Raw genomic sequence first — 13882 nt, forward strand, 5'->3', positions numbered from 1 at the left:
CTTTTTATATCACTATATTCAATATACTTGATGGTTGGGTTGTCTTCATTCCATTGATATTAAGACATACTTTCTATCATGGCTTCTATAACTTTCTTAATTGGTTTGATGATAGAGCATGGTATCCATTGGGTAGAATTGTTGGAGGAACGGTAATTTATTCCAATTTATATTCTGATTTAGATTGAAAAACATCAGCAAAATTGCCAATTAATTTGTTTTCAAGGCAAATATTACTCATTCATTGTTATATATGTCCACATTGTTGTGTAGATAGATTTTATCTGCTTTTGATGAAACTTAAAATATACGTTTTTATAACCCAATAATACATTCTACAGTAGATATGGCTTGACATCAGTTGCTCTTATTTTTTGAAAAAAATTTCACAAGTTGTTTTCCTTTATTTTGTTAATGTAGAATGGTAATGAACTGCTCTTTTCATTTTCTTTGTTTTATTTGTTTCGTTTGAATTTGATTTATCTGTTTAGTTTTTGATTGTTTAATTTTTGTTAATGAAGCTGATTCTTTTAAACTTCGTTTTTTATTTTTGAACTCTACTTGGTGTAGGTGTTCATCAGGTAATACCTCGACTGAGTTCAATATAGAGATTAGCCGGTTGATTTGTTGGATATAAACCTTTGAATAATAGCGCCTAACAGGCAGCTGTGTTTAATTATGTTCTCCTGATTTTGATTGTTTCTGTGTGTTTGAAGTATATGTTTGTGATATGCGCTTAGAAACACTTCACGTGTAATGAAGCGCTATATAAATCGAACAATAATAATAATAATAATAATAGTCAATTAGCTCTTTACAACCAAATATCAACTGGCCCCTGTGTTATAGAACCTTATTAAACCAGCCACTGGCTATTAAGCCAGATATAATTTAGACGAAGCATTAAAGTCTAAACAATGGAGGGATTAAGTATTGGTCATTAACCAAACTCTCTATAAAACGAACTATTGTTTTAGATTTCAACTTAGAAGCAATATTTTATAGTTTAATTGTCAATGTGTCATAATTGTCTATTATATATATTTTGTAGAATTGTATTTAAAACATAGAGTGAGCTATGGTTAAGAACAGATCGGATCTCTCTCTTTCTTGTAAATATTTGTTGATTTATCTATGTTTAATAAATCACATAGAGGTTACTTGGACTTAGTCTTAATTTTATAAGTGCTTCTTCCGATTCTCAATGTTTTGGGGCATAGCTTCAACGCGGCAAGAATGTTCATTAACTTTGAATCACTCACTCGGTTCGTATGACACCTCCCTCTCCGGCAGTCTATTTCTCAAACTATCGTGGCGAAAATATTCATTCACTTCGTTTGACACTTCACTCTGGTCGGATAAACTAGCGTTCAGTCGACATGCGGTATCTGACAATATCTATTTATCTCAGTGCCTGAAATACTGCCAGATTGCATTTCCAACAGTCTGTTTTTCAAACATTTCTGGGAAGGCCCCCCATACCCCTAGTTAAAGCTCGCGCCTTTGGTCCCTAAAGCTTGGACTTTGCCCCTGCAACCACCGCGGGTGGCACTGCCACTGAAAATAGGCTTCTGCATCTCACTAAGGTCAATAACACATAAATATTATGATCACAGGAAATTATGGATGATAAGCAGGCAGGGGTAACAAAAATGTATGATAACATTTCAATGTGGGTGTAAAAAAATTAACAAAAATTCTCAAATACATCTTTTATTTGAAAATGAATGAAGCACCATTTTCATAATATAATTAACAGAGCAAGATTTTAGTATATAATTTTGTTATATCTTCTGTGTATCAGAGCTCTCACCACAAATTTTTTACCTGATCAAGTATCTACTTTACCTGGGATTAGACAAAAATTTGTTCAAAGAATATGCCAGTATTATTTTAATATACATATCAAGTTTTAATTATTTTTTACACCAAATAACAACAAATTTAACTGGATTTAAGTGTTTTAATTTGAATTTAAATTGATAAGCAGGTAAATTCACCAGTTGGTCAATTTCAATACCAGTCAGTCAGAACTGGCAAATATCATCCAAATACAGCCCTGTTGTGTCTAAAATTTTAATGTCTTAAACCAGTTTATGTGTCCAAGACAGCACATAGACATCAATTTGTCTCAGTCCTTATTCATGAAAACTAAAATATTTGATAAAATCCGACTTTTCATTGGCTAAGAGCGAAAAATTGTACTAGTATTTCAACTAATGCTGGGTATTGGCACAGCAGTCACGATACATGACATGTTGCTATCCAGGCGCTACAATACGATTCATAACTAGGTCAACATTTACCAAGAAAACAACAGGATAAATGAATAATTGATATTTTTAGTTTTGCCGATGTCGAAGAAATAAAACCAGTTTTATATCACGATATTGATATGGATTCAAATAAAGGACCACAATTTAAGAGTGTTTGTGTACTTATGGATAATGTGTGACGTGGATAATTAAGTGTGATGGGTTACTTACTGAAGCGAAACAAAAAAACATAAAAAAAAGAATTGTGATACATTGATTCTGAATCTCTCGATTCTATACAAGAACCATTAGAAGGTATCGCATTAAATCGATTCAATGATATATCGTGCCAGCACTAATTTCAACTCTTGACCAATAGAAAGGAGGAATCCCTTAAAATACATTAGTTTGTGAATAAGGCATCTGATCACAATCTCTAATCTTGACTGATTTTATAAGTATGAATATTTTAACACACAGTGTTGGGATTATCCACAGATTGATAGAAAAAATAAACAATTTGATCGTATTGGCAATTCTTTACAAACACATAAAAGATTATCGTGTCTCCATTCACACAGAATTTAGATAAACTTGAAAGTAAAAATATTAATTTTAAAAATGAGCAAAAGAAATCACACCACACTATATTAATACCCTGAGAATTAGTAGGTCCCCAACATATAGACAAATATAAAATCAAGAGAGACATTACATCTGTCAGCAAAGAATAATAGAATGGAAATGAAAAGCGAGAGACATTAAATCTGTCAGCAAAGAATAATACCACACCCAATGTAAACAATAGACAATGTACATTTAACGTGATATACACACAGTTTATTTTCAAAATGGCTCAAAAACCTTTCTGGGTAAAAAATAAATAAAACATAACAGATTGAACAATGCATAAAAAAAACCACTTGCAAAATTAGAGAAATTTGTGAAAGATCTCATATATAGTATCCAATTCCTTCTTCAGGTAAGCTAATGTACCTGGCCTATATTCCACTTGAGGTAGCACCTCCTGGACTCACAACAAAAGTGTTGTCTAGTGGTTCAGGTAGGTTTAAAGATATGCAGTCAACCTGTCCATGTCAAAGAACCCTTGACAGTTGGAATTCTTCTTCCTAAGTCTTGAAGTAATGAAACAGTTTGTTTTGTATTTGCATGCGTGTCTACTTAGATTTCACCGAAGATTGCATAAAACCCCCCAGATGTTTCTCTATACCCCTACATATACATATTATGTAGTTACTATGGCTTTGAGATAATGGAAAATTGTGTGCATAGTATGAGACTGTGTACCCACATTTAGTCTGTAAGAAATGAAGGGCCAATGAAGATGGGCATATGCCATACAGTGTGCCATGAGAAATTTTCAATTCCAACTGTCAAGGTTTTTTTTTTATTACGTATATGCCAATGTGTACTGTACAGGTGACCTTGTTTTTTTGTCCCACTTGAATGACTAGACACAATCCTTGCCATGCCCTCCGTCCTGCACCTTTCACAAGAGTGAACCAGAGACCTCCTGGTTTGCGAGCCAGCATCTTACTCACTGAGCCACCGTTTAAAATGTGTCAAGTTGTTTCGATGCTACAAAATTTATTGTTTACGGATATAACAGATGATCCATATGAAGACGGAATTCCGATGACGCTCTGGTAGAGTATTAGGACAAACTGAATTCTTAATCACAGAAATAAATTACATTGCATTTGTTTGAAAATTGTAAATTGTGTTAATGAGACAATAGACTCCATTCATTTCAGTTAATTATGGAAACAAAAAATGAAATTAAAATCATACGCAAAATATATGAATATGTCAAATACAAAATGTACAAAAAAATACTACCAGTACTATTATTATTATTCTGCTATTCAAAATATGAAATAGAAATGTACAATTCACTCCATTATTAAGTGATAATGATATTGTGTAGGTGGTAATTGCTAAAGACTTTTAAACAGGATCTTTAAAATAAAATCTGATAAAGTATTAGTTTAAGTAGAAAATAATAACTAAATTAGGCCATATAAAACATTTATTCTGTTTCTCAGATGCCCCAGCATCACTTAATAATACACTGACACTGAAATGTGGGCATCAGATTTTTTTTTTAAAGCAATGTTATTTTTGTATGGCCTTATTATGAATCATTTCCTAATACAACTATAATAAATATACATCTAAATTATAAATTCTAGGTATCTTTACCTTTCTACAAAAAGTGTGTGTTTGGGGTGAGCGGGGGTTTAGTGGTCTAATGGGTGTGTGTTACATCATAAGCTTTGTTAATTAATGATGTGGTTTCGATTCAAAGCTTGTATATGACAAGAGTAGGGTAACATGCATAACCTTTTAGGTATTCTCTTGGTCCCCCTGTTTCCTACACCCAAGCAATTATTAAAATAAAATTGTACCATATCACCTAGTTTGTGTAGAGTGGACGTTAAACCCCATTTCTCTTTCTCCTTTCTGGAAAGTTTATTTGTAGATAGTAATCATTACAACTAACTAATAATGCTGTTAGTATATGCAAGAAGTCCAACTAAGAAAATACTCCATATGATATACACTAGTTACATTATAAAAACAAAATTCCCAAAGCTATTTGCCCTATGCTTGTAAAACTATCACATAAAGAGTTGTGCATAGTGATTTTAACATGATAAATATGATAACTCAACACAGTGTATACGTGTTAATAGATTTCAACATGATAAATAACTTCAACTCAACTCCGATAATAGTCTAGAGACCACATGTTAATAAATTAATAAACTATTCATAATTGAAAACTATACAAACAACATCTACGGCGGACTAAAACTTCCGTTTACGCTTGATGCTTAGTCCTTTCCCAAACCATCCAGGTATTGAGCTCGATGACCGTCTGCGTTTATCTACGGTGGATGGTTTGGATGAATCATCCTCTTTCTTAGAAGGTGACATGGAATTGTTAGTTTCACTTTTTACAGCAGTTTTATTAATATCAGAAAAAATATTGTCCGTATTCACATCTTCTGATTTTATAATTTCAGATTTGTTATTGGAATTTTTCTGTATTTCTTGTTTTATTTTATGTCTGATTTTATTTGTCTTGCTGACCGATTCGACCACTTTATTTTTTATATTGCCTTTGACAGGGGAAACACGTCGGAGTTTCGCAGGTGGCGACTTCACACCATTAAAAGCCTTATAATAACAATGATCTAAACTCACATTAATTGGAACATGACATGGAGCTTTAAGGTCTTTTGGCACAATTTCTTGTTTTATACAGAAAGGACGTTGTTGTTGGTGTTGTTCCATTATGGACGTAAAGCCAGTGTTATTAGCAAAATTTAAATGGTGTAAAGATGTCTGTCTTAGCAACTGGCACCAGTCTTGTTGAGTTAATATATTGCTATTGTGAAACATATTCTGCATAGATGTTTTATCAGGTAATGAGGTAGATGGTAAACCTGATTCAAGATGGTGGTTAGCAACCATTAATGGAGGATAAGGTATAAAGTTTGGTCCAAAAATAGTTCCTGGCATAAATGGAAATATAGGTAGAGGAAGTTGCTGCATCATTGGATTATGAAAGACAGTTGGTGTGGATATGTGTGCATTTTTCCTGAGCATGTGGGAAAGTCTCTCTCTCACTTCAGAAGAAATATCTGACGCTTTTCTTGTTCCTGAGTAATTGTGTTCTTGTGCATCTTTTCCATCGTTATCTGTTTCATCTTCTGGAACGCTATTACTTATCTTAAAAGGGGAGTTGAGTATCTTTTGAATGGTTGTGTGTTTATTTAGCGATTTTATTTTTGGTCGAGCGGTACCAATATTTGACTTCCTTTCCAACTTTTTTATGGCATTTACAGGAATCTGCAATATTTTTTTCTCTGTTGTATCGATTTCATCAGATTTCAAAAGTGTCGCATGTCTGAAGATGGGATCATCTTGTCTGAAATAATATCAATATTAATTAATTTACATCTTTTCAAGCTTGAATTGTTCGTAGTTATAAATGACTTAATTTCTCCCTGGATGGTGGGATTTGTGCAAAAGAAGACATGTATAATAATTATATGGTTTAGTAAATGGAAGTGTTTAGGGTCTCCTACCTGTTAATTTTGCAAAAATCTTAAAACAGGGGGAGGTAATATAATATCGATAGCGAGATTTGTGCTACATGCATGAATATTTATATAATTCTATAGATGTTGGTATGGTCGTTGTGAAGGTTTCAAGGGATCTTGTACCTAATACAGAGTAAAAAGTCTTAAGTAAGGGAGGAGTGTAAGACTATTGTAGAATTTTGCTCTTTAAATTAATAATAGCATTATATCTTTAACTAATTATTGGGTTCACATACATGTATGTTTTGGGATAAATTGAGAATAACAGAAACCTATGACACTTTGATACATTGAATGTTCCACAGGTCGATAAACAATGTGTTTTAATGGGTTAAAATTATATCATGCCGTCACTTGTGTAGGAAAATTCCTATTGCATCATTTGGCTTACCATCCAATCATATCAGTAATTGCACAGATCTGAGCGTGATAGACTTCAAGGTCAATAACAATATAGGTCCTATAAAAGAGACTGCCATTTAAGATTCAGATATTGTTGGGTTCCGGACAGATACCATCTGAGTTCCTAGAGACTGCCTCTAAATTCTCAGACATCGCCTTGGTTCTTTAGACGACCATATGATGTAGCCGTTTCCTGAATCTAGCCATGCTGGTTAGACTTTTAAAGGAGTTGGGGGTTGAGAGAAAGATGTTAATTATAAGTATGCTAATGTAATCTATTATGCATTATAAGCATATGTATCCAGCTTGATATAAAATATAGAAATGAACTGATTCATTGTTATTCCTGGTAAGACAAACGTCTTAACTACTGAGAAGATAAACATCTTAACGAGATAGTAAGAAGAAAATGTGAAAAGGAAGCCAAATACTAGACAATCACAAGGCTATAAAATATGTAGTAAGAGGAGAATGCACGGGTCATACGCCGGATGTGGCGACCTGTTTTAGTGCATGTCCGCTTTCCATTGTACTAGTCTTTTATCGTGGCTACAATGATGTTTGAATCAGAACTAGGCCTGGATTATGTCCATATCCTCAAAAGATTTAAAGCATTTAGAAACCTTGATGCAACAGATGGCTAAAATCTTATTCTTCACTAGCTAACTGACATACAGAAAAAGATGACATCATGAAATCAGTAGAATGTAATGGGAGCTTTAGATACAGTCAGATGGATTGATTTTAATAAGTTTTTAACCAATATTCTTCTTGATAAGATTATTTTGAAGTCTATATTTGATTCTTATCCTGGAATAACGAACATCAATTCTCAACATTCATTCCAGTTTATTTTATGACCTACATGTTGATAGCTACGCACAAATTTTATACTCTATTTCAAATTACCATGTACTTACTTTCTATAAGGAGATACAGTCATATCTAAATATTTCATTACTCTTTCCATTACATCATCACATCGACCTATATCATAAATACAACATAGGTCAATCAATATATATATGTTTATGTTAAATACACTGAGCAGATAATGCAGCAATCGATATCAGCTGTTAACTTTCTGAGTGATAAAAAAATGGGCAGGTTTTTCCTTCCAGTGATATTAACATTTCATTAACTAGAATTGAATTCTTGTTTTATAACTTCAGAAAATATTCCACACTTCTTTTGACAAAATTGACAGAGACCCACTTCCAACCCTATCTTTTTCATTTATAATTAAAAAAATAACGATTATTATTTTACTCAATCTGTTCCACAGTGTCAGCCATGAGTGTATCAGCAGTGATGCCTAAGATTATTTGTACAGAATATGTTTTAAGTCTTTCTGATGACATTGTAACAGCACCATCAATTAAATGGCAAAACAGTTATGCTACTTACCGTTTATTTTAGAAAGAGCACCTTCATCTTTAGGTGTCCATTGAAGGTTTACAATGTAGAGTTTGGGTCTTTTTGATGGCCGTTTATCCATTGCCCACAAACAAGGATATTTTTTCAATACCTACAATTGCAAACATATGGTATTTAACTTTATCATTTATTCCAATTAAATACTGCCAAAATAGTCTTTCTTTTATTAAAAAGTAAATATTGGAAATCGCTGAAAATCAATAGGCTTCTTCGTCTCATGACCTTAAACACTGTATAAATTTAAAGTCAATTCAGATGTTAACTTTGACCTCTGGAGCGTCCACAAGATTTTTTAAAGTGATCAAGGGCCATAACTCAGGCAGTAATTATCTGAAATCGCTGAAAATCAATAGGCTTTTTCGTCTCATGACCTTAAACACTGTGTATAAGTTTAAAGTCAATCGGATATTAATCATCGACAATATACGACCACATTTCAATGTGGGCGTATAATAATAAACATTCTTAACATTTTTCAATAGACATGACTGATTAAATTTAGAATCGTATCAATTTGAAATTTATGTTGTAAAAAGAACTGGCCCCATCAAACCAAAACTCACCAGACTGGAAACATGGAATAAAATGAAATGAGGTTTAATGTCCCCCTTTTCTTCACCAATCAAGCTATTGAAGACCAGAGCATGTCATGCAATGAAAGAAATTTTGAACGGAAAACGGCGTCATTACCTACTCATATTTTAACTTCTAATTGTCAAGGGTCTATTACGAGCATGCTAATGTGTACACAGGTGTATTCAGTGTCATCTGAATAACTAGACACTAATTACCAGGCCCTCTGTCCTGCACAGGTGTAAATCTATTATAATCTTGTGTACACTGAATGTGCAGAGAAATTATAGAATTCAATCAAGAGACAGCACTGTATTCTGATCAAATAATCTACTTAACAATTACATATCTAACCTTCAAACTTGTTCCTAAACACAATATTATATCTGCATTTTGAGCTGCCTTGGCTGCTTTCTTCCAATAATAGGGTGACTTCATTCCTCCCTTTTCACCGAAGTGTACTATGGTATCTTTAAGTTGACCATTACAATCATGACAGAATCTTCCAGTAGCATGTCTTCTCATGGCTGTTTTCTCAGTCACATCAAACAGTCGTATGTATTCATTGGGTTTGGGTTGACAGTTGTAGCAAGTCTATAAAATATAAACAATTAATGAGTTTCATTTCTAGACCATATGAACATTGTCTATTTCAGTTGATAAATGGAATGGGGGTTTAACACTATTTTTCCAGACCAACCAGGCTCATGAAGATAGACAACCATGCAATGTTATATGATGGGAATTTTCCCATGACACCGATTCTAAAGCCTACTCTTAATTTGATTTCCAACTGTAAACTGATCATTAATGTGTTACTAAGGGTTACATGATCTTTTTCTGTACCATCCGAGTAACTAGACAATGTTCTTTTACAGTTATAAACAATAATAATGTGTGCATGATTCAAGAGTACAAAGAACGGTATATTTACCTCTATATACATATTGCCGTGAACCTCTGACAAACATTTCCTGGGAAAACCACTTCTTAGATGAAGACCATCACAATTTTGAGATACAATATACTTGATCTATAAAATAATCAGAAAAATATAATAAAGTTGTTACATTTGTCCTAAATGCACATACAAACGAACATGATTGATTGCTGGAAAAAATTGAAAATCTAATCAGGTCCAATCTAAGATTATTAAAACTTTTTGCATCTGTTGGCTGTAAGAATTCATGTGCTTCTATTGTAGTTGGTTTATTTCACATGTATATATCACAGGTATATTATTAAAACACTATACTTACATGTCCTTCTTTACTTAGTTTTGTTATGCTCATGTGAGTAAATGTTGGTTCAGCATCACTGAGATCTTGAGCACTGGAAGATAGTTGTAAATGACAGTTATTTTTTACACTAATCTCAAAATAATAAATATATGGAAAGATTCAAAAATGGCTGATGAGAACTGAGCTCGACAAAACATGATTACTCTAGAGGATAAATACATTTAAAAGCATATCAATGTATATGGATTCAAACATAGACAATGCAAAGTAACTAAAGAAAATGTGACAAGTCACTGAAAACCTCCCCATAACACATGTATGCCAACAAAATATTCAAGTCCTACTTACATTAACAAACAAACATTTATGTATTTGGTATCTAACCTGGGTTCTCTTAATAAAATTTGTAACCTGAATACGTATGGTGCTATAAATTGTACTGTGACTATAGTTGAATTACCCAGCATTAGTATGCAACTCTGGACTGAGGGACGTTTACATCTAACACTTAATAAATACCTCCAAATTTTGGGCTGGGACATAATAATAATGTTTAAGGCTTACACATGTATCCCATATAAAACCTTTTTTTTTCACATGTACATCTCCCGTCAAAAGGCAACACCTTATAACTCACGTTTTTCTTACTTTGAGAAAACAAAGGAAAACGTAATGAATGAATATTAAACCCCAGCTTATGCAATGATTTGACTATTGAGTTACTAGGTTTTTCTGTGGCATACTAGGCAAATAAATGAAGGAAGTTGCTAGGCTGTGTCATGGGTGTAAATGCTTACAAAATCAAAAGATTGAAATATCTAGTACAACAGGAAGCACATACCCTAGTAACTACAAATTTGGTCCTAACTCCATTTTGATAAAAAAAGTGAGTTACTAGGTTTTGACTTTTGACAGGAGACATGTAGCTTAATCATATATAATATGAAATGACCTACCTTGGTTCTTGACCTTTTTTGAGTAGTGTCCATATTCCATTAGGTCCTCTATAATCTGGTATAGAAGCTGCCTAGAAAATAGAATTAAAAAAATGAATTCTAAATATAACATAATTTGAATTTATGGTTTCTATGTAATATTCAAAATAATGTTCTAAACTGACCCACTCCAACAAGTGTAGAACAAAGGGTAGGAGACCCTAAAAATTTATTAAAAATCTGTCATTCAAAAGGACTAATCGTCTTTTTCTAGTCACTGTTTCATGGTCTATGAGGGTATACATGTAGAAACCAGATCTCCACCCCCCCTTTTCACACCTTGATCTGTAAACAAAATTGCTATATGAAATATCCTCATGTATAATATTAACTTATAAATTATATTAAAATCATTCAATCAATTTGTTGCTCAACTTCATTATACATGCAGGCATAACTCGGTGATCACAATAATTCTTACCGTACTGATGCCAGCTCCAGTATAAACAACAACATTACTACTTCCTTTTATTTCTTCAGCCAGTTGTTTACATTTAACATCCAGTATATCAGGTGGATCTTCAATCTGCTCGACAACAACAAAAATTCAAATAGTTAGATCAGAGTAACAATATTACCACAATGGATATAAGCAAATTTAAATGCGTTGGCATATACTTCTTGTACACATCAAATTACAAATTGGTTTATGCTTACCTTACCATATTCTAGATCTATGTGTGTTGCATTGCGATTCAAAGTATAAATTTGTAGGAGAAAAATTCTGATTAGCAATGACGTTACTTTTGACTTTCAAAGATGAATCTATGAAACTGCCATACTTTTTACCACTGGTATTTAAATGTATCAATGCATTTTGTATAATAAATTTAAGAATCGAATTGCAAAGTTGCTATAATATTGTTTCCCCAAAAAATGAATGCTTACTTCAAGCAGTCTATCCTTTCTTGTCTTCTGAAGTTTGGCTCTCTTTTGCACTAATTTGACAATATCATCTGCTACCAATAGCTGGATATTTTCTTTTTCAGATCGGTCACATTCTGCTTTCTTTAAAATAGATGTAATCTGAAATAAAAAATATTTTCAATAAGTGAATCAATATTAAAATTATACTGAATTTGTTGGGGTTGGTTTTTTTTATCAACCCTTCTGCACTAGAGAAAAGAAATGATTTCTTTCATAGTTATACTGTTACATCCCGGGGCAGAGTAAGAAACACTATATAGTAGTTACAGGCAGTTTACATTCTAAAGGGTTAAATTTACTGCAGATATGGTGCTGTACAATGTATTATTAATATAGTTTACAGAATTTGTTTACAAAGAGAGAGAGAGAGAGAGAGAGAGAGAGAGAGAGAGAGAGAGAGATAGAGAGAGAGAGGGGGAGAGTTTAACATCCACTGACACAAACTAGGTCATTTCGGGACTAACACATGATTCAATTTTATTTTGATAATTCGCTTGCGTTTAGGGGTCTTTAGCAGTCGGGGGAAACTGGAGGACCCGGAGAAAACCCACAAGGTTGAACAAGCTACCCTACTCCTTGTCACGCACAACCGGGGAATCGAAACCACACCAGTTGATTCAATGACAGAGCTTATGGTACAGCATGCATGTGCTAACCATTCGGCCATCCAACCCTCCGAATTTGTTTACAACAATTTAACTTGACAAAAGTAGGAGTACCACTACTACTATATCATACACATGATAAAATCAATTATTCTTTTATTCTGTCAGCTTGTCTGCTGGCAAACACTGTGTACTGGTGTGGATTGACATTGTACTATGCTTAAAAGTTGGATGATTGATGCTGGAAGATACGGTAAAACAAGAAAATAATTGTGAGAAAGAATGCTTTAACTAGACCGAGGAGATCCACTGGATTTATAGTCTTTCTTTGACAAATTTACTTAACTATTAAAGTGCCAACTAGCCATCCTTGAGTACCCACAAGTTAGCAACAAAACAATCAACAGCGATTAATCAAATGGTCATTAACATTGATTTAATTATCTCATAGTGTTTTGATACTTCTATTCCTAAAACTGCACGAAGCCAATGGTCATTTGTAAAAATCAGTATGATCATATGGCAGCTATCTGACTCTGAGCATGGCTTGTCAAATTAATTTTTCAATAAACATTTATATTGCTCATTCCTTTCGGATTGCATTAATTTCATGACATATTAATATTTTATTTTGTAGAAGCACACAAAAATCACATAACATTATACTGGGCCATGATATACGGATTGTTAATCATATTAAGTTAATGACATCATGTTTGGACATGCAATGAAATAGAATAACAACATTGAACATAATTACATATGTTGAATCCACTGCCACTGGCACAATAATAATTATCTTCACATTACTAATAACAGATTTATATAGCAAAAGAAAGCGTTGCAACCTACAGCTAGTGACTAATAAATTTGATTCAATCTTATCTTACACACAATTGACAATATGAATAATAATAATAGATTTGTTGAGTCGGAAGAAGTCTGATGTGTGAGATACTAAGAATAATCAGTTTTGGTTGACTAACTTGGCTCTCTCTACAAAGATAACCAACGAGTATACAAATCAACAAACCTCTTTTAATTGCGCCCGTCTTTCTTCTTTAAGCAATATATTTGACAACATGGAGCATTTTCTTGCTTCTCTTTGAGGTCTATCAGAATTCACCTCCTCCTCGTCAGCCATCTTGAATTTTTTTCAACGTTACAGCCACAAATATCATTGAAAACAAACACTGGATCATTCTAAATTAGACAGTCACCGTGATATTACATCTATTCTGATTATCATTACTTAGATAATTTTCTGACTATATAGTATGGACTGAAGTTTACATTTGTCAAAAAATCATTGTT

At 33.0% G+C, this 13882-nt stretch overlaps 1 protein-coding gene across 1 annotated transcript; it reads right to left on the reverse strand.

Moving 5' to 3' along the window:
• Positions 1–1705: 1705 nt before the first annotated feature.
• LOC126810801 (NAD-dependent protein deacetylase sir-2.1) lies at positions 1706–13718 on the reverse strand. The gene is made up of 10 exons (XM_050536079.2): positions 13602–13718; positions 11925–12062; positions 11458–11562; positions 10998–11068; positions 10060–10132; positions 9735–9833; positions 9155–9394; positions 8198–8318; positions 7711–7777; positions 1706–6213 (listed from the first exon to the last, which is right to left on the reverse strand). The coding sequence occupies exons 1-10, from the start codon at positions 13710–13712 to the stop codon at positions 5088–5090; spliced, it is 2151 nt and encodes a 716-aa protein (XP_050392036.1). The 5' UTR covers positions 13713–13718; the 3' UTR covers positions 1706–5087.
• Between the last annotated feature and the right edge of the window lie 164 nt (positions 13719–13882).

This window comes from Patella vulgata, chromosome 2 (assembly GCF_932274485.2).
Source record: "Patella vulgata chromosome 2, xgPatVulg1.2, whole genome shotgun sequence".
In the NCBI taxonomy this organism is placed as follows: domain Eukaryota; kingdom Metazoa; phylum Mollusca; class Gastropoda; family Patellidae; genus Patella; species Patella vulgata.

Bases quoted from the DNA above. Each gene is read 5' to 3' on its own strand.
- LOC126810801 (XM_050536079.2), bottom strand. From the start codon at position 13,712: ATGGCTGACGAGGAGGAGGTGAATTCTGATAGACCTCAAAGAGAAGCA. The intron at 10,133-10,997 runs GTAGGTCATTTC...ACTATCTTCCAG, and splicing joins AAAAAAGGTCAAGAACCAAG to TGCTCAAGATCTCAGTGATG. The intron at 9,395-9,734 runs GTAAATATACCG...TATATTTTATAG, and splicing joins ACGGCAATATGTATATAGAG to ACTTGCTACAACTGTCAACC.